The following is a 26,910-nucleotide window of genomic DNA, read 5'->3' on the forward strand; positions in this document are numbered from 1 at the left end:
AGCTCAATACCACATCAAAATGGCTTGTTTCCGCCTCAAAAAACTATAACCCATGACAAAATACCCAATTCCACAACCTCCAGGGTGAGATGGGGTAGGAGGGAAACTGGAAGAAGTGGGATCCAAATGTAAAGGGCGTAGGATCATGATTGTGTGTAGCTGGGTGTATGGGCTATATTTTGAAAGTAAATAAAACATTCAAAATTATTGCTTCCTGTCCCATTAATTTTCAGTCAGTTCTGTTTTGCTTTTCAGAATGACACCTTCTCAGTTGATTGTATTTGTGTCCTCCTTTCTCTCCTGCCTTCCTTTGCCTGCTCTGTTTCTCTCTCAGTGTCTCCTTTGACCCAGGGCAGCTCCCACCAAAGACCCTGCCCTGATTTCATTCCCAATCCATGAACTCCAACCACCATGGGTGAAGTTAGGAAGGCTGGCAATGAAATGTCACTGTAGGATCTTGCTCCACTTGGCTTTTGACTCTTTCACAAGAGCTTTGCCTTCAAGAGCAGGAACATCTTTTCCTGGCTGGGAACTGGAATTCCATGCCCAAGGAGTGTGTGCCATGGATCCCAGAGGGGCATTCCCAAGGTTCCCAGGGTTCTGCTCCTGCTGTGCCTCCCAAGGAGCTGTGCAGGGCAGGGGACAAGGTGCAGCAGCTGTGTTGGTGCTGCAGTGCCACAACAGCCCCTGGTTCCAGGAGTTTCCACACTGCCAACAGTAGTTCCTGGGTTCCATGATGCCCTGCTGTGTCCCCATGGATATTTGGTGTCATGAAGTTCTTCAGTGTCACAATGACCACCTCGCTCCATGAGCTTCCACATTGTCCAACTGGGCTCCTTGGATGGGCAGTGTCACCATGGACCATTGGCTCCATGCAGCCCTGCTGGGCCACTATGGACTCCTTGGTTCCATGAGATTCTGGGGGTGTCTCCATGGTCTCCTTGGATCCACAGTGTCACAATGGACCACTGGATCCACGTGGCCCTGCTGTGTCACCATGGCCCTTTGGTTCCATGGGACCCCAGGGTCACAATTGACTCCTTGCTTCCACGTCACCCACTCAGTGCCAAAATGGCCCCTTCGTTCCATGAGGAACACAAAAGATTTATAGAAACATTGAGCAAATCCTGTTTAACGCACCTGGGAACATCTGTTTGCATTCCAAAGAGAGGTAAAAGGTGAGGATGGCACCAGCAGCTTCCATCTGCAACATGGATCTAGGGAATGGGCCAGGACAGAGAATTCAGCTGGGAGACTCAGAGAATTTTGCTTCCAGTGATCATTTCTGGTCACACTGTCCCTTGTAGAAAGGTGACACCATTCCAGGCAGCCTGTACTGAGCAGGTGGCTCCTGAGTGGGGTTTGTTGTTCAGGAAACCTGCTCAGTCTTTTGCATTCTTTCTTTCCCAACAGGAAAACTTCTCCTGGGCCTGTGTGCAGGCAGAGCCCTGAGGAGAGTAGGTGGGACATGGTGCAATGGGCTGGGACATGGAGCTGCAGAGCTCAGGGACAAGGTTCTGCTGCAGGGCACAGGGATGTCAGTGCCAGGTGGGCGATGTCAGACATGGTGAGGCTGGGGGTGAGGAGCAGCTTGTCCAAACAGGGTCAGCCCTCAGGGGGCTCATTCTTCTACATGCCCAGACCTCCTCTGGAGAAGTTCAGTGTCAGGATCACCTGGGGAATGCTTCTATCCGCTCTTCTCCAAACTGGGAAATAAAAAACCCCACTCATTTGATTGAAGAATAAAAGGTCATGAGGTGCACGTGGAAATCTTCCTCCTTAACAGAACTCCAGACTGACTCCAGTCAGCTGCACAAGCCCTGGAGGCTTGCAGACAATTGAATAAAGACAAAGCACCCGTGAGGGCTTTCTGTATTTTGATGATCCCCACCGTGGTTTTGGGACGGAGTCCAGGACCCTCAGGCACTGAGAGAAGGCTGAAGAAGCTGCTCAAGGAGTCAGGATCAAAACTCAAAGTGACCTGGAGCATCACACGGCCCCACTGAGGGCAGGGACTGCCAAAGGCTCCCAGGTTGTGGGAACTCAAAATGTCCCTCAGATATTTTTAGAGGTTCCAGGCCTTGGTCAGAAGCATTTTTGACCCTGGCAGACAGCTGGAAACAGCTGTGATTTTGTGTTTGAACCATGGAATGAATTACTAAATTTGAAGGTGGAACAAGCCGTCACAAAAGGTTAGATAGAATAGTAAAAGTAGTTACAAAGTAGAGGGGAAATTTTTGTTAGTATTGTACAGAGGGGTTTTAGCACATGTACAGGGGCGGGGTTTTCTATTGTACATGGGGGTCAGAAGTTCTAAGATGGACGAAAGTGGGCTGATCCCATTCTTCCTCCTTCTTCTTCCTTGCCTCCATGTTCTTGGTGATGTTGGCACTCACAGGTTGGTTTAGAGTAGAAAAGCACTTGGTAATATAGGTAGTAGGTATCGGGGAATAACTGTAAACATGTAATACATAATATATCTCATAAAAGATAGCAGCAGCCCTGGGCTGGTAGAGAGAAGAAGACACTGGACAGTCAGGGTGTCAGGAGTGTGTGCGTCTCTACCCAGGCCGCTGATCAAAGGGCCGCAGCCCAAGAACCTAATCTGTTAGATAACTAGCAATAAATCCTCTTGAGACCCAACAACAAGAGGCTGCAGAGTATTTCTTTGGACGCACGGGTTGGAGGAGAAGCTTTACCACCACATGAGACCCCAAACCAAACCTGGGGTTCTCACATCTGGTGTCCCTGTGCGGGCATCAGCAAGAAGACCGAAAAGAAACATCAAACAACCTCCAATCTGCATTAGCGGAGAAGAAAAAAAAGAGAAGAGCAGAGCACACACACTCGCAGCAAATTCCAAGAAGAGAGGGAGCAGACAGCTCGAGATAAGAACCTGACCTTCACTGAAACAACTCGTCTCGGGGACTTTCCAGGGAGGAGATGACCCAGAAGCGCGCCTGGGATCTCTCACCTGTGACCTGCTGGATGGTGATCAGTGCCATCTCCGGACTGACCTCAAGCCGACACAGCTTTTGGTGAGAACGGTCAAAATTAAGAACATGGGGGGGGAAATTCTCCCAAGAGGAAAAAGAAATAGTATCTGCCTTCCAGGGCATCATCTCTGCCCATCCGGTGGAGATTGCTCAAAAAGAGATGAAAGATTTATTATTATGGGTGCGGTGTAACTTCCCACACTCAGATCCAGATTTGTTGTATGAGCCAAATTTTTGGCAGGAAATTAATAAGCAATTATATTATCAGGCTATAAGAAATAATAAGCTTGCCGCAAAACTTTTATCTCCAGCAAGAACAGTTTTAGAGTCACTCTCACAACGCGGCAGCTCAAGCCAGGCAGCTACAGCTCCTGGTGACAAACAGAGCGGGGGACAGTCCAGCCAGCAGCTTGGGACATCCCCTCTCACCACAGACACAGGACAGGCAGGATTGCTTCCTGTGGAACATCAGGGAGATGATACCCCATCGCGTCCCGTGTCCCCGGGCTCTCACTGTTCCTCAGTTTCCCAAGAGTCCCTAAGCTCCTCCAATGCAGAAATTCCCCAGACAGAGGCGGGCGAGCCAGGCACAGCCGCGACCCTCGGTGGGAGGAAGACATTGCCCAAGTCCAAACTCATGGCAGGGGTGGCAGCGGTGGCGGCTCCGGTGGGGGAAGGTGCGAACATGAGTGCAGAGCAGGGGGAGGAGGGAGAGGAAAGCGCCTCCACATCTGCACAGGCTGGGAGTTCAAAACAGCCCGCGCAGAAAGCGAGGCCGGGGAGAGCGGCGGGGGCGGGACGGATCGGGGCGAAAGCGAGGGGTGCGCGTGTGGCGGTGGTACGCTCGGAGCGCCCGGGGACGCGTTCGGTGTCGAGAATCCGTGAGGCCGCAGAAGCGGCCGCCCAAAGGGTGCGGGAACTTGGCTCCCTGACCGCGGCAGCCAGGGCTGCTGAGGAAGCGGCAGAGGGACAGCGGGAGGCGTTCCTCGCTGCAGCTCAGGCGGCGGGCACATGTGTGAAGGTCGAGCAAAACCCGACAGCCACGGGTGCAGGGGATTTCTCACATTTCGAACGCGCGGGACGGGCACACAGGGGGCGGAGCCGGCATGCGCGGGCTGTGGGTGCTGGCATGGAGCCAGGAGACGGGAAAAGTGAGACAGAGACATCAGGGTTGGAATGGGAACAGGAGGGTGGTTGTGTCAGCCTTGTGGGGGACGGCAGTGGCTCTGATTCGGAGGCGGTGCGGGGCGGAGCGAGGCCAAAGCATAGCCAGGGTCGGAGCAGGAGCGTTCACTCCCCTGAGATGACGCAGGCAGGGATGGGGCGTGGCCAGGAGGTAAACATTCCTCAGGGCACCGTTCCATCACAGTTCCCATGGCAACAGACAGCCCAAGGCCACGGCCAATCCCTGTCTGCTTCTGACATGACCGAATTAGAACAGTTGTTACAACAAGAGTCAGTTTCATCAACTGCAGGGATTGCAAACGTGAATCAGTTGTTAGGAGAAATGCTCAAAGGTTTATCAGGAATTAGTGCGGGATTTGCAAATGTAAATCAGTTGACAGAAGAGATGCTAAAATGTTTATCGGAAGTGCAGATTGAAGAGCAGAGTGCGGTTCTGACCTCAGCTGGTCAGGCGGCAGCGCCATCTAGCGGCGGAACCACAACATTGCAACAGGCTTCGCAGAACTTGTCAGGTCGAGGCACTGCGCCACCCAGTGGTGGGACTGTGACATTGCAGGACTTTTTTCCAGTTTCTTACAAGAAAAACTCCAGGGTGAAAAAGGTCACATCTGCACGGCAGCAGGAACCTCCACTGACACCGGAACAGTGCGGGACTCAGGACACTTCTGCTGAGGCACAGCAACGGGAGGAAATGATACGCATCACTGCTTCGGAGGGTGTTCCAGCTTGGACAATTCCAAAATCAAGGTCTGCCAAACTTTCGGGGCAGGGAGAGTCAATTTTCATATCAAAGGGGGTTGTTGAATTTCTTTTACAATATTGAAGCACAGCCTTGGAGTCACAGCCAGAACTGTTGGTTCATCTTCCAAAAATTTTCCAAATAACGCAAGGCAGTCGTGTGTTCTCCTCCACAGCAGATGCTTCACTTTTCTCCAGAGACTCTCAGCCTTCATCTTCGCAGATGCTGCAGACGCCATTGGTATCGGTGAGTGCTGCTGCACCAGAACTGCAGCCACAACAGATGACTCCACTCTACAGGTAAGTACCCACTGAATTTACAGCTTTGCAGAGCGCAAAAGTGGACTGGCAGGACATTTGAGCAGAATTGGAGAAAGAGAAAGGTTTATTGCAGGGCTCGGGAAATATAATGATGCCAGTGAACTATGACGCTCAGGGCCAAAACCCGAGATGGGAACGCCTGGACCGTGGAGCACTCAAAGATTTAGCTAAGGCCATTCGGGACAATGGGTTGTCATCACCATATTTCAAGCAAATGTTAAAAAGTATTTTTGGAATGTATGATTTAACACCGTATGATCTTAAATATCTTGCGACATCAGTTCTTACAGACACCCAAGCTCTCGTGTGGCAGAAGGCGTGGAGGAGATCCCTGGAGGAGCTGAGAGCCAGATACCAGGGCGGGCCGAATGCGAACCTCACCATGGCGCAGCTTGCTGGTGATCCTCCTGAGGACGATCCAACTCAACAGGCGGTGAGGCTCCCGCGTCACGTGCTCAGCGTCATCAAAGAGGCAGCACGGAGGGCGATTCTTCAGATTGCTCCAGCGGGGGTCCAGGACACAATCTACACCGAGATCAAACAAGGTCCTGCAGAGCCGTTTTCTTCATTCGTGGATCGTCTTTCTCAGGCGGTGGAGCGACAGGTGAGCGAGGAGGGAGCGAAACCACACCTGGTCAAAAGCCTCGCGTTCTCCAATGCCAATCCGGAGTGCAGACGGATCATCAGCATGATGCCGCACCAGGCCACCTTGGCAGACATGATCGAGGCGTGCAGCAAGGTGGGGACACCACAACATGTTGCTTCCATCATGGAGGAACACTTGGGGGATCAAATTGAAAAACGTGTCAGGGAAGCTCTTGCAAATTATACAAAGGGCAACTCCAATGCAGAGAGACAGTGCTTTGGGTGTGGGGCACAAGGACATATTAAAAGGAACTGCCCACAACTTTCAAAGCCCAACAAGCCACCAGACCTTTGCCCTCGGTGCAGGAGAGGGAAACATCTCGCAAGTGAGTGTCACTCACAGACAGATGTGGATGGGAAACTTCTTCCTATTCCGGGAAACGGGAAAAAGAGCGCGAATCAACGCCAGCGCGCTCAGACACAAATCCTGGCAGTGACACAGAACCAGCAGGGACAATCCTCGGGGAGCAACAAACAGAACCCCTCAGCAGAGCAATCTCCAAAATCCCCAGCAACCCAGACTTGGTACCACCTGGGTTCCAATGCGTCTTGGCAACCTCCAAACTGACATGTCTTTTGGACAATAGCCATGCAGTGATACCTACAGGTGTCACAGGGACTTCTTGGAAAAGACAGGACTTTTTAATAATGGCCAGGGACAGGAGCAGTATCCTTGGACTTGTTGTTTATCCATCTTTGATTTCAGCAAACCGTAATGAGGAGCTGATGGTCATGGCAAAAGCCTTGCGACCACCTCTGACAATTCCACAAAACACACCGATTACTCGAGCTATGGCTCTGCCATCTCATCCAGAAAGGCAAGCCATGCCGGTGTTCAACAAACGGGACTCTTTTCCTGGTGATCAAGCAGAAGTGCATGCATCTTGGGTGAAACATTTGAGCCGGGATCGGCCCATTGTTACTTGTCAGTTGACTTGTAACGAAAAGACAATTGCTATTACAGGGATGCTTGACACAGGAGCGGATGTTACAGTTATTTCATACATTTTTTGGCCTTGGGAATGGGGCTTGGTTGCACCTTTGGGTTCTCTCACAGGCATAGGGGGGAGTTCCCTGTGCATGCAGAGTGAGAACGCAATTGTTGTCACAGGCCCAGGAAAAAAGACAGCAGTTATCCGTCCTTTCATCGTGCAAAAGCCCATCAGAGTATGGGGAAGGGACCTTTTGGCACAATGGGGACTGGAATTAGAATTGGATTTTTAACAGGGGTCACTGTGGCACTCGCCACTTTGAAACTGACCTGGAAAACAAATGATCCTGTTTGGGTGGATCAGTGGCCCCTGGAGCAGAAAAAATTGAGTGCATTGAAAAAGTTGGTCCAGGAACAGCTGCAGAAGGGACACATCAAACCAACAGACAGCCCATGGAATTCCCCAGTGTTTGTCATTCACAAGAAAACTTCAGGGTCTTGGAGACTGCTTTATGATCTCAGGAAAATCAACGAGGTCATCAGGACATGGGGCCACTGCAGCTTGGGCTTCCATCTCTCTCGATGATCCCGAGGGACTGGTCGCTTGTGATCATTGATCTCAAGGACTGTTTTTTCAGCATTCCACTTCATCCAGATGATGCTCCACGCTTTGCATTTTCTGTCCCAAGCATCAACAGAGAAGAACCTTTGCAGAGATACCACTGGACGGTTCTTCCTCAGGGACTCAAAAATTCTCCAAGCATTTGCCAATGGTACGTGGCCCAAGCTTTGCATCCAGCACGAGAGAAACATCCAAAACCAGAAATTATCCATTATATGGATGATTTGCTCATTGCAGCACCAACAAAACAGGAGGTGCAAGAAGTTCGTGACTGTGTGATTGTGCAGGTGCAAAAATCAGGACTGGAAATTAGTACACCAAAAATACAGGAAATTGCACCTTGGAAATACCTGGGGTGGAAGATCATGAAACAAACGATAAGGCCACAGAAACTGGAAATCAACACAAAGGTCACCAATCTCCAGGACTTGCAACAGCTTTTGGGGGAGATCAACTGGATGAGACCGATCCTGGGAATCACCAATGATGACATCTCGTCGTTGCTCGATCTTTTGAGAGGGGACAATAACATCAAATCTCCCAGAACTCTGACGCCTGAAGCAAAAAGAGACCTTGAAAAGATCACAGACATGATTCAGCAGAGACAAGCACATCACTTTGTAGAATCATTGCCTTTTCATTTAGCAGTGTTGGGGGAAACAGCACAGTTATATGGGTTGATTTTTCAGTGGGATTTGTCTCAAGTGGACCCTCTTTTGTTGATAGAGTGGGTTTTCTTAGCTTACAGGCCCTCAAAAACAATTCTCACGGATCTAGAAATGGTAGCACAGATTATTATTAAGGTGAGAACCAGGTTGCTGACAATGTCAGGCAGAGATTTCTCAGTTATTCATGTTCCTTTGAAAAAAGTGTATTTTGAATGGGAGATGCAGAAATCACAGGATTTTGCAATTGCTTTGTTAGGATATCTGGGAATTTGTACAGTTCATTTTCCAGCTCACAGGATGCTGAATGAGAAAGTAAGTTTCAGGGAAAAAACAAAAATAAGCCAGGAACCAGTGGATGGGGTGACACTGTTCACTGATGGTTTGGGAAAAACTCACAAATCAGTGGTCACATGGCAAAATTCAAAAACAGGGGAGTGGAAATCAGACATAAAAATGGTACAGGGTTCACCACAAATTGTGGAATTGGCAGCAGTTGTCAGGGTTTTTCAATTGTTTCAGGAACCTCTCAATCTGGTCACAGATTCAGCATATGTTGCAAATGTGGTCAAACGGTTAGAGGGATCACTTTTGAAACACACTGACAATGAAATTTTATATTCATATTTGTCATGCATGAGGACAATTCCAGAAAGTAGAGAACATGAATATTTTGTTACACATATCACTCATCACTCCCAGGGTTCTTAGCAGAGGGAAATGCTCACGCAGACAGACTCACAATGACCATATCTCAGACATTGCCGCATATTTTTGAGCAGGCAAAATTGAGCCATGCATTTTTCCATCAGAATGCACAGGCATTGATGGAATCCTTTTGCCTCTCCAAAAGTCAGGCGAAGGAGATCATCAATGCTTGTCCAGACTGTCAGCTTGTGCAGCCTCCTGCGTCTACAGGAGCTGTCAATCCAAGGGGATTGCAGAGTCTTCAGCTCTGGCAAGCTGATGTCACAAAATACCCATCTTTTGGGAGGCTCAAAAATATCCATGTTTCAGTAGACACATTTTCAGGGGCGATTTTTGCATCATTACATACAGGGGAAACTGCAGAACATGCCTGCAGACACTTTTTGCAAGCATTTGCATCACTCGGGGTGCCACAAGAAATAAAAACAGATAATTGTCCAACTTATACAGTCAAGGTGCTTGACAAATTTCTGAAAAAATGGGGAGTGAAGCACATTTTTGGTATTCCTTATTCTCCCTCAGGTCAAGCAATCATTGAAAGAACACATCACACCCTGAAATCCCTTTTGGATAAACAGAAAAGGGAGGCTCAACACCTTATATGCAGCTGAACAAAGCTCTGTATGTATTGAATTTTTTAAATGGTTCTTTCTCAGAGCCCACACCACCAATTGTCAGGCATTTTACAAACAGTGCACAAGCAAAGTAAAGGGAAAATCCTTTGGTTTTGATCAGAAATCCAGAATCAGGACAAATTGAAGGTCCATTTACATTAATAACTTGGGGCAAGGGTTTCGCTTGTGTTTCCACAGAGCGAGGACCGAAGTGGGTGTCGGCGAGGCACGTGAAACCTTTTCGGGTGCAGACACAGGTGGACACAGACCCGAGGAGCAAAGAAGAGAGCACGCAGACGGAGGCAGACAAGGACGCTGCAGACGTCTCATCAGACAATGATTGATTACCCAAAGACTTGGGTTTTTTTGGGGGAAATTAAGTGTTTTTTGAGTGTTGCTGTATTGCAGGGTTTCTCGCAAGAGGTTGGGGACATGGACATGGGGTTCAGACAGGCAGTGTTCATGTGCTTCATTCTCTCACCTGTTGCCTTGGGCAATGAGACAGACTTTCCCATGAAACAACAAAGGGAAAATGTGTGGGAAACTCTGGCAAAGGCAGAGGGTCTGGACAGTATTTGTCTGACTCATTTAAAACCGGGGAAACCATTTTCAACATGTTTGGTAGGGATCTTTTTTCCCTCAAACAATATAGTCCGAATTGTGATGATGATGTTTATACCTGGAACAAGGCTCGGAGAATTGCAGTAGCAATTTTCTCACCCCAAACAGCATCAGGGGTGGCCTTGACAGAATTGGACCACGTAGCATGCTGGATTGAGCAAACACACTTGAGCCATTTCGTCTGCATTGAGTGACATGTTAACAGACATCAGCAGTGCAAGACAAGCAGTGCTTCAAAACCCTGTGGCAATTGATTATTTGCTGCTGTCACATGAGCACGGATGTGAAGAATTTAAGGGGATGTGCTGCATGAACTTGTCAGATCATTCAAAATCTATTCATGAAAATATAAAACAGATAGAAAGTAGTATCACCAAGTTGAAAAAGGTTACAGGATCCTGGTGGGATGATTTCTTTAACCTTTCTGATCTCTCACCAGTGTGGAAAGAAATTTTAAAAATAATATTTTACATTCTTATAGGGCTTGTAGTTCTTCTGCTTGTTCTGCCATGCATTTTCATGTGCATTCGAAGGGCCTTGAACAAAGTGGCAAAGCAGGTGTTTTTGGTTCAAACAGGGAGGGGAGATGTGGGAACTCAAAATGTCTCTCAGACATTTTTAGAGGTTCCAGGCCTTGGTCAGAAGCATTTGAGATCACAGCAGGCAGCTGGAAACAGCTGTGATTTTGAGTTTGAGCCATGGAATGAATTACCAACTTTGAAGGTGGAACAAGCAGTCACAAAGGGTTAGATAGTATAGTAAAAGTAGCTACAAAGCAGAGGGGAATTTTTGTTAGTATTGTACAGGGGGTTTTTAGCACATGTACAGGGGGGTTGTTATTTTGTACATGGGGGTCAGAAGTTCTAAGATGGAGGAAAGTGGGTTGATCCTGTTCTTCCTCCTTCTTCTTCCTTGCCTCCATGTTCTTGGTGATGTTGGCACTCACAGATTGGTTTAGATTAGAAAAGCACTTGGTAATATAGGTAGTAGGTATTGGGGAATAACTGTAAACATGTTATACGTAATATATCTTATAAAAGATAGCAGCAGCCCTGAGCGGAGAGAGAGAAGAAGAAGACACCAGACAGTCAGGGTGTCAGGAGTGTGTGCTTCTCTGCCTGGGCCACTGACCAAAGGGCCGCAAACAGAGAACCTAATCTGTTAGATAACTAGCAATAAATCATTTTGAGACCAAACAAGAAGAGGCTGCGGAGTTCTTCTTTGGACGCACGGGTTGGAGGAGAGACTTTACTACCACATGAGACCCCAAACTAAACCCGGGGTTCTCACAATGAAGTTCTTCAGTGTCACAATGGCCACCTCGCTCCATGAGCTTCCACAGAAGCACAAGAGAAAGGCAGCAGATCTATAGAAAGACACGCACACAGGCACCAACTGCTCGGGTTCCAGAATCACCAACAGTGGAACCCCAGGAGAAGGCAGGATCCAGACCATGGGCTGGCCTCGTGCTCCGGCTTTTAACCCCCTGGGCCTCCATGGGCCCGCCCCTGGGGTGGGACTGCCAGGTGATTGACCAATCAGAGTCAGGGTAGGCACCAGCTGCTGGTGTGTGATTGGTTGACAGCTCAGCCAATCAGCACCGCCCCTGCTGTGTGATTGACAGCTCTGCCAGGCCAGGCTGGGGGCGGGGCTCTGTCCCACCACAAACCAAGGCCTGACCCGGCCCCGGCCCCACACGGGCATTCCGAGCATCCCAAGGTGTCTCGGGACATGGATCTCATCCAGCCTCTGACAGCGACCACGGGGACACTGGGGAACCTCATGGAACCAAAGGTCAGTTGTGACAGTCCAGGTCCAAGGACACCACGGTGACACTGCAGAAATTCATGGAACCAAGGAGCCATGGTGACACCATGCTCCATCATGGAATCAAGACCATTGTGGAACTCAGAGAGCCCAAGGTACCAAGGGTCCATGGTGACCTTGTGCAGCCCACAGTGTCACAGCGAGGGCACACGGAGCCGAGGGGCCATTGTGACACATCAGGGCTCTGTGGAACCATGAAGCCATTGTGATATTGCAAGGGCTCATGGAAGCATGGGGCCATTGTGACACTGCAGAATCAAGGGGAACATTGTGGCAATCCAGGGCATGATGGAACCAAGGAGACCATTGTGATACTGTGGGGTCCCACAGAACCAATGGAACATGGAACAGGTCTGGCTGGCTGGACCACCCAGGGGCCAATTCTCATCTGCCTATGAAACACTGGGACCATGTAGTTTTCTTTCTTATGGGAAAAAAACATTCACCTCAACTAGGCGCACATGGCCAAAATTGGGCATCTGACACCAGAATTCCCTATATCTAAGGATAGCTCCCAGAAAAAAAGGTGCCAGGACTGACAAGTTTGTCTGGCCTTGTCTTCCTGAGGGCTGGCACCTATTTGCTTCAGAAACACGGGGGCTCTGTGCTCTCCTTCCTAATAAAATGGCCAAAATTGAGATTCCACCTCCAAAATGCCATATGGCCAAGGATAGCCCCTAAACAAAAGGGGCCAGGAGAGCCAGATCTGGCTGGCTTGGCCTAAGGAAACCTCTCGTCTTCTTCCAGAACACTTGGACTTCACGCTTCTCTTACCCATAGGAAAAAACCCATCCATCTTGACCAGGCACCCATGGCCAAAACTGGGATTCTACCTCCAAAACTACATACCGCCAAGGATTTCTCCCAAGTGAAATGCCAGGAAAGACAATTCTGGCTGCTTTTGGACCCTTGGGGGCTGCCTCTCACCTGCCTCGAAACACTGGGGCTTGCTGATTTCCTTCCTATGGAAAAGAACTGTCCTTATGTATGAAGAAATGACCAAAAACAAAATTCAACCTCCAAAATTCCCTCTATCCAAGAGTTGCTTTCAGAAAAAAGCTACCAGGACAGAGAGGTCTGGCTGCCTTAGGCCTCTAGTGGCCACCTTTCATCTGTCCCTCAAACACCGGTGTTCCGTGCTTTTCTTACCATGCAAAGAACAGACCTTCTCCTCCGGGTGTCCATGTCTGAAACTAGGATGCCACCTCTAAATATCCCTATATTCAAGGGTTGCTCCCAGACAAAATCTGCCAGTACCATCAAGTCTGGCTGGCCTTGGCCTCTGGTGGCTGCCCCTGCCACACTGGGGCTCTGTCCTTTCCTTCCCATGGAGATCACTGTGACACTGTGGGCACCTCATGGAACCAAGGGGATCATTGTGGCACCACTGGAACCCATGGAACCAAGGGGCCATGGTGACACCGCGGGGCTTCATGGACCCAGAGACCATTGTGACTCTGTGGGGCCTGATGGAACCATGGAGACCATTCCGACCCTTCAGGGCCTGGTGTCACCAAGGGGGCATTGTGACACCTCAGGGCCTCCTGGAAGCAAGGGGCCCCATGGAAGCGAGGGAACATGGAACAGGTCTGGCTGGCTTGGCCTGCCAGCGGCCACCTGACAGGTCTGGCTGATCTTGGGATGTCAAGGGCTACCTCTCACCAACTCCTGGAGCACTGGGGCTCCATGCTCTCCTCTTTATGGAAAAGAACTGTCCATCTTTTCAGATGCCCATTGCCAAAACTTAAATTTTGCCTAAAAAATTTCCTGTATTCAAGGGTATCTCTCAGAACACAATCTGGTGGCTCTGGCTGGCCTTGTCCTATTGTGGTCACCTCTCATCTGCCCCTAAAACAATGTCGCTCTGTTCCTTCATTCCTATGGAAAAGAACTGGTCTTCATGTCCAGGGACCATGGCCAAAATTAGAATTGGCCACCGAGCCTGGCCTGGGTCATGTAACCATCTGCAACCCCGGGCAGATATTGACTCTGCCAGTGCTGCCATCCTCCCTCCAGTGAGAGAAAAGGACACAGGGCAGGCACACAGAGGAGCAACATGAACACACCGAGATCAGGGAAGAGGAAGTTGAGTCCCAGGTGAGAGGGATGAGGAGATGCCTTGATCTTGGGGCTGGAATCCTCTGTTAAAACTATGGAGAAGGATGTCATTGATATATATCAGACTCTCTTTTTCCCTATAAGGCATTGAAAAGTATGGGGAGATGTTTTGTTCAGCAAAGGCCTCCATTCTAAAGTGAGCAAATGTTGCAGTAGCTGTGATCCCATGAGAAGTTTGAACAGAGAAGGAGAGAAGAGTGATGAGACCCTGTGCCCTCAGGGAGAGAAGAAGATATCTGCAAAGATGAAGATGATTTCAGAAAGAGATTAAGACAATCTTTGCTCTTAAACAGCTCATCTTGAAACTAATATACCATAAGTTGGATGGCCCATAAACACAGCTGTATGAATGGCTGTGAATAAATGGGAGGGGTGTCACGATTTCACTTTTTCCGAGTGGCTGCTATTCATGCAAATTGAGAGCCACAAGAGACCTGTTTTCTTGTGGAGAAATCTCCATAGCAAGAAAGAGAGACTCCTCTCTCTAAGTGAACTAAAGAAAGACTATTCAAGAGGTGGTAAAGTGACTGAAATTTTTTTGCTTTGTCCCTTTACATAATCACTAAGTAAGAAAAGGTTGAATGGAGAGTGGATGTATTCTGAAATTTTGTTCTGATCCTTATTATTCCTTCTTTTAGTTACTTTCAACAAACTTTTCTTTACATTCCTTAAGTTGTGCCTAATATGCCTTTCTCCTAATCCTATCTCTCAGCAGGAAATGAGTAAGTATATTCTAGTGTGTGCACTGGTAATTAGTCAGCACTGAACCCACCACACTAATTGATGCATTGGCCGAGAAATCTCAAATTGGTGAACAAAAACCACCATAGACATCTTCCTGTTGAACTGCTCCAGACAAGAGGGAAATCGAGGCACAGCCATGGTTTGTCAGGACTTGCTTGATCTTAATGAGCTCCGTGGTGCATTTGGAGCTGAGCCTTGGAACCTCAGGGCTTGAGGGGAGATTGCACAAACCTTTCCAGGAGTCAAACTCAGAAGAAAAACCAAAGTTTCTCGAGGCATTAATGGGTGCCACTGAGGTCCATCCCCAACACAGGCTCCTCATGGACTCCTTGGAGGAGAGAACTGGAGGCCAGGATTGCACAACATCTTCTCAGAGACTCAAAATGGCACAAAAATCTCTCAGTGTGGAAAGGAAAATGCAAAGTACTTTAAATTTCTTGAGTATCTCAGAGTATTAATGAACCTCACTGAGTGTCAGTAGAAAGCTCTCCAGGGACTCATTAAAGCAGATAATTGGAGGCTGTGACTGTACTATCTTTCGCATAGAGTCTGTATCAAAAGGGAAACACCAAGTACCTTAAAAGAACTGAAGTACCTTGAAGCATTAATGAGCCCCACTGAGTGTTGTTCCTGACAAAGCCTCTCCAGGGAATAATTAAAGCAGATAATTGGAGGCCAGGATTGCAGAAAGCTCTCAGAGACTGCAAGGCAAAAGCCAAACCCAAAGTCCTTTGAAAAACCTGCAGTCCCTGGGAGCATGAAGGAGCCCCCAGGGCCATTCCTGACCAAGGCTCCCCAGGGACTCCTTCCAGCAGATCCTTGAGGCCACTGGGATGTGGGCTGGGGGGGGTGCTGAGGGCAGGACCAGGGGCTGACAGTGCCCAGCCTGGCTGGGGCTGTGCCAGGAGGCCCCAGGGCCTCAGGACAAGGTGTCTCCTCACAGCCCTTGGTGGCACAGACCCTGCTGTGCCCCAGGGCACCAAGACTTGGCTTCTCTTTGTCCCCACCTGGCATCAGTGCCTCCAGTTCTCTGCTCTGCCTGGGGCCTGGGGACACTTTCTCAGTCATGTCCCTCAGTGGGACCCATTAAAAGTCCAAGAAACTTTGGAGTTGGATTCTGACTTGGAGTTCTGGAGAAGTTTCTGCATCTCCCTCTCAGGGCCTGATGTTCAGGGCCTGAGCACAAAGCCCCAGAGGGTCATTAAAGTCCTTGTGCTGTGTCTGTGCTGCTGAGCTGGGCCGGGCTCCTGGCACAGAGGGGATGCTGGTAACCAAGCAGAGCTTCAAAAGCACATTTCTCTTGCTGAGCAGCTCTTCTGCCAGCCCAGCAGGGCTGGGGCACTGCCTGCAGCCAGCCCGGGCACAGCACAGAGGCACAGAGAGCTTCAATCAGTCAGGGCTGGGAAGGGGCTGAGAAGTGCCTGGGGCAGAATCACTGCCAGCCCTTGGCACAGGAACCTCTGGCTGCAGGACAATGCAGCTGCAGCTCCTGGAGTGATCTCCTAAAGCTGGAACATCCCAATGCCCACAGAGCCTGTGAGTGCATTCTCTGCCCATCTCCTGTGCAGAGCAGCCAGGGGTGCCCAGGGCTGTCCTGCAGAGCAGGGTCCTGCAGCCCAGGGCGCTGTGCTGGGCCAGGGACTCTGCTGCCTGCCAGGGACAGCTCTCAGCCGGCCCTGGAGCTGCTCCCAGCGCTGGCCAGGAGCTGTGGGGGGAAGGAGCCACCCTGAGCAGGGCAGGTGCTGCTGCTGAGAGGGGCTGGCTGGGGCAGGGCTGCTCCCAGCTCCAGACCAGCCTGGGCACAGCTCCAGAGGACACTTCCCAAAGAAGGTAAGCCTGGGATTGCTGTAAAGGTCAGGAGCTTTCCTGAGAGTGTTTTCAATTCTCTGCTTGGAGAAAGATGATGAAGTTGTGATGATGATAAAAATATTTTTGCTTTTTATATATTTTTCATATATTCATAGTTCTGTAAATTACTTTTGCATAGTTTTAAAATTATAATCCTTAACTAACTCTATTAAACTCTTAAATAACTCTTTTTAACTACTATTATATATTTAATGTATTTATGATCCTTAATTAACTCTAGTATATTTCCTTACCTTCTCTTGGATTTTAGAACTATAACCTGTCTAAATACATTTTTAAAGTGCTATATAATCTTTTTATCAGAGAAAGAACCCACAAGAAGAGTATTTTGGGATTTGAATGTGAGCAGTGATAAGAAAAACTGGGACAAAGAAGGCCCTGGACTTATTCCAGTGGGTTGAGCCAGGGGCGTGTAACTGGGTACTGAATCTCCCATTAGATGTTCCTGTTAAATATCCTAAATAATCAACATTAACAAATTGTTGAAATCAGGGGCTGGGTGTGCCTCATCCCCACTGGGACACCTGGAAGCTTCCAATAAAGGTCTGGTTTTAACTTCACCGTTCTAACACTGTTGCAAGGGTTCTTTTTTTTCTCTTTGGATTATAGACAACAGGGGGATGAGAGAAGCAGAACAGGAATTGTAATCCCAGAATCACAGAACATTCTGAGTTGAAAGGGACACACAGGATCATCTAAGGAATGTTTGAACATTTACAGAGACTCCAGAACTGTGACTTTGGGTGGTCAGTGTCTCTGCTGGGAGCCTCCCAAAGGGCCTTCAGCCACTCCTCAGCCCTGGGCAGCAGCAGCATCACCTCTGCAGGGCCCAGCAGGGCTCTCCTGAGCTGCCCTTGCCCAGCTGCACACAGAGCCTGCCCCAGCCAGGGCCCTGCACACAGGCAGGTTTCTGTAGGGCCGGGCCGAGGGCACACAGGTTGGGATGGGCTCTGTGAGCACTGGCAGGGACAAGGCACCTCTCAGGAGGGGATGTCCAGGCCCAGGGAGATGCTCAGGGAAGCAGAGCGGGCTGAACAGAGCAGTACTGGGGGGAAAAAACCCATCCAGCCCGTCACCTTCCCTCAGCCACAGGGAATCCTTTGCCTCTCACATCTCTCAGTAGAAAACTCTGAGTGCAGCAGGAATTCTGGGGATTTCTGACCTCAAAGAGACAGGAATCGTGTGTGGGTAGGAAATCAATTCCTAAATCCAACCTTTGCCATCAATTTCTCTTAGAAGTGTAAGTGCAGATGGTACCAAGACTTGCTGCATCAGGAGTGATTCCCCTGACAGATCCTGAATATCCAGCCTCGTCCCTCTGCCACATGGCCACGAACCCAGGGCAGCAGGGCAGGGATGGCTCCTCCAGAGCCCCCACATACAGCCCTTGCTGCTCCTGGCACACTCAGCCAGCACAAGTGGAGCTCAGGCAGGGACCTGGGTGAAGGTTTTCCCAAAGCAGGAACAAGGGTGGGTGAGTCCCAGCACGACAGGCTGCAGGGAATGGCCCAGGATTGGCTCCAAGCAGCCTCTCCTGACTTGTCCCTGTCCTTTCTCCATGAACAGGTGCCCATGTGCAGCCACAGCAAATGTCCAACAGCAGCTCCATCAGCCACTTCCTCCTGCTGGCACTGGCAGACACGCGGCAGCTGCAGCTCCTGCACTTCTGCCTCTTCCTGGGCATCTCCCTGGCTGCCCTCCTGGGCAACGGCCTCATCATCAGCGCCGTAGCCTGCGGCCACCACCTGCACACGCCCATGTTCTTCTTCCTGCTCAACCTGGCCCTCAGCGACCTGGGCTCCATCTGCACCACTGTCCCCAAAGCCATGCACAATTCCCTCTGGGACACCAGGAACATCTCCTACACAGGATGTGCTGCTCAGCTCTTTTTCCTTCTGTTCTTCCTTGGAACAGAGCTTTCCCTCCTGACCATCATGTGCTACGACTGCTACGTGTCCATCTGCAAACCCCTGCACTATGGGACCCTCCTGGGCAGCAGAGCTTGTGCCCACATGGCAGCAGCTGCCTGGGCCAGTGCCTTTCTCAATTCACTGCTGCACACAGCCAATACTTTTTCCCTGCCTCTATGCCAGGGCAATGCCCTCAGCCAGTTCTTCTGTGAAATCTCACAGATCCTCAAGCTCTCCTGCTCCAAATCCTATCTCAGGGAACTTGGGCTCATTGCTGTTAGTGCCTGTTTGGTATTTGGTTGTTTTGTGTTCATTGTTTTCTCCTATGTGCAAATCTTCAGGGCTGTGCTGAGGATCCCCTCTGAGCAGGGACGGCACAAAGCCTTTTCCACCTGCCTCCCTCACCTGGCCGTGGTCTCCCTGTTTGTCAGCACTGTAATGTTTGCCTACCTGAAGCCTCCCTCCCTCTCCTACCCACCCCTGGATCTGGCCCTGTCAGTTCTGTACTCGGTGGTGCCTCCAGCCCTGAACCCCCTCATCTATGGCCTGAGGAACCAGGAGCTCAAGGCTGCAGTGTGGAGACTGATGACTGGATGCTTTCAGGAACATTAAAATGCTGGCCAATTTCTGGTAGTCATTGTTACAAAAATCATCTTTGACAGTTCTTGTTGAATTAGTTGTGGGGATTTTTTTTCCTTTGTTTTATTTTTTTTCATATTATCCACAATAAATGTAATTTTTGTGCCATTTGTCATTTTGTGTGTGTCCGCCTTCCCTGTGGATTGTGTCAATGAGGGGCTGTTCTCTTTGTGGCTTTAAAAGAAATAAAGAATCTCCCAGCAGAGTTTTCTGCAGAGATGCTCTTTTATTGCCTTCTCTGGAGCTGTAGCAGCAATGTTTGTGTGCAGAGCTGGGGGCAGATCAGTGCTGGCACAGCAGCTCTGCTCCTGCTGGCCACACCATTCCTGACCCAGGCCAGGAGCCATTGGCCTTCTTGGCCACCTGGGCACTCTGCTGGCTCATGTCCAGCCTGCTGTCCATCAGTCCCTGCAGGTCCCTTTCTGCCTGGCTGCTGTCCAGCCACTCTGTCCCCAGCCTGTAGCACTGCAGGGGTTGTTGCGGCCAAAGTGCAGGACCCGGCACTGGGACTTGTTAAACCTCACCTTGTTGGATTTGGGCCCTGGATCCAGCCTGTGCAGGGCCCTGTGCAGAGCCCTCCTACCCTCCAGCAGATCAACACTCCCAGACAACTTGGTGTCATCATGGTTCCATGAGGCCACATGGAGGCAATCCTGGCATTCCGGGCATTCCGGCCCAGCTTTGGGGCACTGCGGGATTTTGGGGCTTGGAGGGTGATAGGCTGAGGGGGGCTTGGGGCTGGATTTTTCTGGCACAATATTGGGATTTTGGGGGGGAATGTCTGGGGTTTTAGGGGGGAGTTTCTGGATTTTGAGGGGAAAATACCAGGATTTGAGGGGGAGGAAATTCAGGACTTCTTAGTGAGGAAATATCTGGATTTTTGTTGGGAAATTTCTGTATTTTGGGGGGCAAATTTCTGGATTTTTTGGGGGGAATTCCTGGGAGCATGAAGGAGCTTGGGGGAGGGTTTCTGGATAGTTTTTGAAGGAGGATGTCTGGATTTTTGGGAATGTTTCTGCATTTTTTGGGAATGTTGCTGGATGGGCAATGGAGTTGGGCTTGGCTTTTTTTGGGGGGGAGTATTTCTGGATTTTCTGGAGGAAGGTCCTAGTTTTTTGGGAATGTTCCAAGATTCTATGGAGGATCATTTCTGTAATTCTTTGGGGAAAATTTCTGAATTTCTGGGGGAATATTTCAGGATTTTTTTTTTTTTTATGGCATTTCTGGTTTTGCGGGGAACATTCCCAGATTTCTGGAGGAATGTTCCTGGGTTTTTGGGGAACATTCCCAGGTGTCTGGGGAACATTCCCGGGTGTCTGGGGAAGGTTCCCGGCTGTCTGGGGAAGGTTCCCGGGTGTCTAGGGAAGGTTCCCGGGTGTTCCGGGCTCTCCTGGCCCCGTTCCCATCCCAGGTTCCCGGGGTTCCAGGAGCTGCGCTGGTGCCCGGGCGCCGCGACATCGCCTCGCTGCAGTTGGACACCGAGGTGCAGGCGGGCGCCGCCCGCGAGGCCCTGCAGGGCTCCAGCATCACCCAGAGCCACCCATGGAGATCTCCTTCGCCAAAAAGTGACCCAGAACACCCCAAACCCCACCAAAATAACCCCAAACCCAAACAAAATGGGCCTGAAATACCCCTAAAAAACTGCCTCAAACCTGCCCCTAAATAACCAAAATATGCCCCCAAATGCCCCAGATCCCTCCAAACCACCCTTTAATCTCAGAGGGATGCCCTGAAATCCCTCCAGACCACCCCAAAATTCTTCAAAGCTGCACCAGAATAGCCTAAAGCTGCCCCTAAACACCTCAAATGCCTTCAAGCTGCTCCAAAATCCCATGGAAACACCCTGCAGTCCTTCCAGACTACCTCAAAATCCCATAGAAATACCCTGAAATTCCTCAAAGCACCCCAAAATTCTGTGGAAACCCCCAAAATCCCATAGAAGAGCTCCCAAATCCCATAGACACACCCAAAATTCCCTCAATACCACCCCTAAACACCCTAAATCCCATAAAAGTGCACCCAAATCCCATAGACCTCCTGCCAAATCCCAAGAAAATACTCCAAAATCCCAGAAAACTACCCCAAAAATGGTCCTGACCCTGCTCCAAACCCCCTGCACGCCCCCACTCCCCCAGGTAAGTTCAGGTCAGCTGACCCTAAATCCTCATTTTTTATCCCAAATCCTCCTTTTTTCAACCTCAAAATCACTTTTAATCCCTAATGTCTTTTTGACCCCAAAGCCTTCTTTTCCCAACCTAAATCCTCCTTTTCCCATGACAAATTCTCCTTTTTCCTCCCTACATCCTTCGTCTGTCCCCAAATCCCTTTTCCAATGCCAAAATCTCCCTTTTCCACCCCAGTTCCCCACCTCATTCCCCTTTCCCCATCCCAAATCCCCTTTTTCCCAACCCAAATCCTTCCCTGACCACCCTCAATCCCCTTATCCCACCCAGGATCTTTCCCCATCCTGAATCCCCCAATTCCCACACATTCTCCTTTTTTTCCCAGTGTTGTACCCAGGGTCTTTCTGCAGACATTGCACCTGGAGCTGCCCCAAATAACCCCAAATAAACCTGAAACAAACCCCAAACAAACCCCACTGTGTCCCCCAAGGCTGGAGTGGATTTGGGGAGGTCATGACCCCAAACTTTGGGGACTGGGAGGATTGATCCTAAAATTTGGGGTTTAGGGGGGTTTGACACCACGGGGTTTGGGAGTTTTTGACCCCAAACTTTGGGAACTGGGGGAGTTCGACACCCCAGGGTTTGGAATTTTGGGTTTTTTTCCCAAGATTTGGGGATCAGGGGGTTTCACTCCCAAACATTGGGATCGGGGTGGTTGGACAACCCAGGTGTTTCAACCCCCAGGATTTGGGGTTTGGGGGTTTAGACCCAAAAATTTGGAAACTGGGGGGATTGACCAACTTATTTTGGGGGATTTAACCCCAAAGTGGGGGAGATCAGGGGGATTTGACACCACAGGGTTTGGGACTGGGGGGGTTGACCCCAAAGTTTGGGAATTTAGGGGTTTGACCCCAAACTTTGGCGAGGTGGAGGTTTGGACAGCCCAGATATTTCAAACCCCAGGAGTCGGGGATTGGGGGTTTTAACCCCAAACTTTGGGGGATGGGGGTGTTTGACACATCAGGATTTGGGATTTGGGGGTATTTGACCCCAGACTTTGGGAATTGGGGGTGTTGGACACCCCAAATGTTTTGAACCCCAGGATTATGGGTCAGGAGGGTTTAACACCAACGTTTGGGATTTGGGGAGTGTTTGACAGCCCAGGATCTGGGATTTGGGGGGTTTGATCCTAAAATTTGGGGTTTGGGACAGGGGGAGGTTGACATCTCAGAGTTTGTGTTTGGGGATGTTTGACCCCCTGGGTTTGGGATCGGGGTTGAGATTGGAGGCATTCACTGGAAACAGCGGTGGGATTGGGATCGAGAACAGGAACGGGAGTGGGATCGGGAGTGTAATGGGGTTGGGAATGAGATCGGGATCGGGAAGTGGCCCGGGAACGGGAACAGAAATGGTAATGGGATTGGGATGGGGAACAGGATCAGGGAACGGGATTGGGATCGGGAAGGGGAGAGGCCCTGACTCAATAATGGAGCCCACCCCCAGGGAGCGATCCTGCCCCAGTCCAGGAATGGACCCATCCCCTCAATCCCGGACCCCTCCCCAGTCCCAGCCCCTCCGCAGCCGCTGACCGGACCCTCCCTCAATCCCAGCCCGCCCCAATCCGGATCGGAGCCATTCCCGGACCGGACCCTTCAATCCCTTCTTGGGGCGGCTCCTGCCGCTTCCAGCCCATTTTTGGGGCTTCCAAGCGGCTCCAGGGACCCTCCCCATTTTGGGGGTGTTGGGGTGGCCCCAAGGCCGCCCCGGGGGCCGAGGGGGGATGGAAACCCCCAAACCCGGGGGGCTCCTGGGGGTCCCCAGTTCCTCCCGGCCCCGCCCCGAAGCAGATCCTGGCCAATCAGAGCGCGCGGCGTTGATGACGATTCAGTTCCCGGGCAGGAACTCGGCGCTGGTCCCGCCTGGCGATTTTCAGCCAATCAGCGCCCGGGACGGCTCTGACTCATCAGTTGCCAGGCAGAGCCCAGCGCCTCTCGCAGCGCTAACCAATATAAAAAATTAACAATCAATCTAATATATCTTAGTAAAACAATTAATATTGCAAATATGCTAAATACAAAACCGAACACCATTATAATTTCTCATACATTTTAGCCAAACAATTAAACTTTAGTAACACCCTTAAGTACCCTAAAATATTATTTTTAAAAAATGTAATTGCAGATGGGTGGTTTTATATGGATATTGGTTTTTGGATTGTTTGGGTTAGATGATTTTTTTAAAAAGGATTTTTATAGGAATTTAAACAGCTGAGAAGGAGCCACTCTGCAAACACAACTGACTGAAAATGAATGGGACAAACATCATTAACTCTGAAAGTTTTATTCACTATCAGATACATCCCAACCACCCAGCCCCACACAATCCCAATCTCTCCACTCCAAACTGGGATCACAATTCTCCCAATCTCCTCCCAACCCCATCCCACCCGGTCAGCTGTGGAATCGAGTGAGCTTTGTGTGGGATTGAGGGTTTTTTTGAGGGGGAACAAGCAATTTGAGGTGGGATTGTGCTTTTATAGTTTAAAATCCAGTTATTTTCAGTGGTGTTGAGTGGTTTTGTGGTGACAAATTCATCCCTCTTGGCTTTTGAAATGCAAAGAGATGGAGAACACTGCCCAAAATCACCCCAGAACCCACAAATCCTCCAGAAGTTGAGTTCATGGTGTCCAGGGTGAGTGCAGCTGCCGGCGGCAGGAACAAATGAGATGTATCTTGGTTTCACAAAACTCCAAAATCCATTTCTTATCACCGAAAGACAAGGCAAAGACAGAGCCATGGGATTTGTATAGGGTATCCCAGGGGTGGAGTTTGGGTTTGGGTCAAGGGAGGAATTATTGGCAACACAAGAAGGGTGAGATCAAACTCCTGCCTCTTAGCAACAGGGGCACTCCACACAGAATGCGTCCCTAAATCCTAAATTCCCCCTCAAACTCCTGTGAAATGGTGACACTTCAGATATTTTTGATCAGTTTCTTTAATTTAACCCTGTTTTGGCTGTGTTTGAAGATGAATCAGAGGAAAATTAGGGCCAAACCAAAAGGAGAAGCAGCAAGGTTTGTTCCCAACATTGATCACAGGGAATGTGGGTCACCAGACCTGTGCCCAATGTGGGTCCTGCAGTGGGGGAGGGAACTGGAGCAAAGCACGAAGCTCTTCCTGCAGTTGCGGTACTCGCAGGGCTTCCCTTACTGGTGCCTCCGTTGGTGCCGGGTAAAGAATGAGCGGTCTGAGGAGCTCTTCCCACACCAGGGACACTCGTAGGGCCTCTCCCCGGTGTGGATGTGCCGGTGGGTGACAAGGTTGGAGTTGTGCTTGAATCCTTTCCCGCAGTCGGGCAGCAAAAGGGCCTCTCATTTGTATAAGCTCAATAGTGCAAGAGGAGATAGGAGCGAGTCTGAAACCCCTTCCCACACTTGGAACACTCGTAGGGTCGCTCCCCAGTGTGGATCTTCTGGTGGACAATCAGGGCACCACACTGCCTGAAGCTCTTCCCACACTCCCTACACTCATAGGGCCTTTCCCCTGTGTGGATCCTCTTGTGGCTGCTCAGGTGGGAGATCCGCCTGAAGCTCTTCCCACATTCCCCACACTCGTAGGGCCTCTCCCCAGTGTGAATCCTCTTGTGCTGGATCACGTTGGAATTTGACAAAAAGCTCTTCCCACATTCCTCACACTCATAGGACTTCTCCCCAGTGTGGATCCTCTGGTGCTGGATCAGATTGGAGTTTGACCTGAAGCTCTTCCCACACTCTGAGCACTTATGGGGCTTCTCCTCATCATGAAGCTGCTCAGGGACCACCAGCCCTGAGCTCTGGCTGAAGCTCTGTCCACCTTCCTGGACCAGAGTGCATCTTTCCTCCTCAGATCCCCTCGATCTGCGTTTGCAGCCCCTCCTCATGCAGCTCCCATTGGGTTCCTGCACCATGGAGCCACTCAAAACAGCCTCTTCCACAAGGTTCTGCCATGGGGATTTGTCCTCTCTGCTCTCCACCCTCAGCACCTTATCTGCGGGAGGAAGGACAAGGAGAGGATGGGATCTGCCTCCGTGCCACAGGGAAGGGCAAGGAGATCCCCCCAGTGCGTCCCCGGCAGGAGGGCACCGGCAGCGGGGCTGTCCTGCAGCAGGGGGCCAGGCTGGGCTGGGAGATGGAGCAGGAGAGAGGGGGAAAGGGGCACTGACTTCCTCCTCACCTGCCTCAGTGTCCCAGGGCTCCTTACTCTTCCTCGCAGCCTGCTCCTCCATCTGGAAAATATTTGGAGATGGGAAATCCTGTTCTGAAAGGAAAACAAGGGATGAGCACATTGAGTTTTGTACTCCTTTCAAAGCAAACCTGGGAGAGCGTCGAAGCCAGAATGACAATGTAATTAGAAAATTAAGATCAAGGCAATGATACAGAAACACTGGCTTAATCTCACAGAGTCAGGATATAACCTTACACCCCGTTGCTCAGGGTGGTGGTAGCAGTCTGATGAAATGGTGGCTGCAGTCCGGCTGGAGTGATGAACGTGATTCTGTCAAAGCAGTGATCCTGTAGAAGGGTCTGGTCTTCCTCTGAAAGTTCAGTGGTGGTTATGGAGCTCTTGTCCTCTGGGAATCCAGTAGGCAAGGTGGTCGTGGTGTTGCAAGGGTGAGATTATATCCAGGTAGGAATGCTTGGTTCCTCCCCCTGGGCGGAGCATCCCACAATGGGATGATGTAATTTTATCAGTGCTGCAGTGACACTCAATGGCCCATTAACAGAAGATGGCCCCTGGAGGGCGTTATCAGGGCTGAGCCATGGAAGAGATAAAGAACACTGCCCCACCTGTTGATAACAGTTTATGGAGATGGTGACTGAAAACACTTTTGGTTACATCTGACACTGAAACCTGAAACAGTGAGGCAATCCCTGCTCGGGGTGGGGGGTGAACACCACCCCCCTTACCCAAACTGGCTCAGGTGTAAAACCCCCACCCTGGGAAGGCCACACACACAGGGGACAATGTCACACTTGCCCTGCCCCAGTGGAGATCTCTGTCCCTGTCACTCCCTTGCTCTCCCCCCTTTTCTCCTTCTTTCCATCTCTCTCGCCCTCACATTTACAGTTCAATAAAATCCACTTTGGATTTGGTCTTGTTAGCACCTTAATTGGGGCAGGGGCATCTCTCTAACAATTTTATTAACCAGATTGCAACATTATTTTGGCACAGGGAGTTGAGGGCACTGTTTACTGACCCCAGGTGATTTTGACAACCGTCTGGTTCCCTCCTCTGAGGAGCTCGTGGCTCTTTCTTGAGGAACTCTTGAAAACTTGGATGCAGCTTCCTCTGAGCAACGTTTGGGAGAACTTACAAGGAAAATGGCTGTTGTGGGTGGCCATTGTAAAGAAAATATTTTTTTGTCCTTCCCTGAAAAGTTTGTTGAAATCACTGGAAGAAAGGGAATAAATGATACCGGTGAGACTGACAAGGATCATTCACTCCAAGGTGAGGAACGCAAAGGTATTTAAATCCTACAAGAAGCCCGGCTCAAGTAGCTAAATTCCCAAATAACTTCTGAATTCACAGGCTTGGGGCTTTGACAAATATGAGAATCATTATTTTCTTCGTCCCTGTCACCTTTGTGACAGCTACA

At 50.0% G+C, this 26,910-nt stretch overlaps 1 protein-coding gene across 1 annotated transcript in view; it reads right to left on the bottom strand.

Moving 5' to 3' along the window:
• LOC144248867 (uncharacterized) overlaps positions 1–26,910 on the bottom strand; it is a 552,852-nt gene that overhangs the window by 265,843 nt on the left and 260,099 nt on the right. Inside the window, 1 exon segment of the mRNA XM_077790845.1 lies at positions 24,661–25,127. Within this exon segment, the coding sequence (XP_077646971.1) occupies positions 24,661–25,127 (467 nt within the window).

Source organism: Lonchura striata, unplaced genomic scaffold (genome assembly GCF_046129695.1).
Source record: "Lonchura striata isolate bLonStr1 unplaced genomic scaffold, bLonStr1.mat Scaffold_99, whole genome shotgun sequence".
Taxonomy (NCBI): Eukaryota; Metazoa; Chordata; class Aves; order Passeriformes; family Estrildidae; genus Lonchura; species Lonchura striata.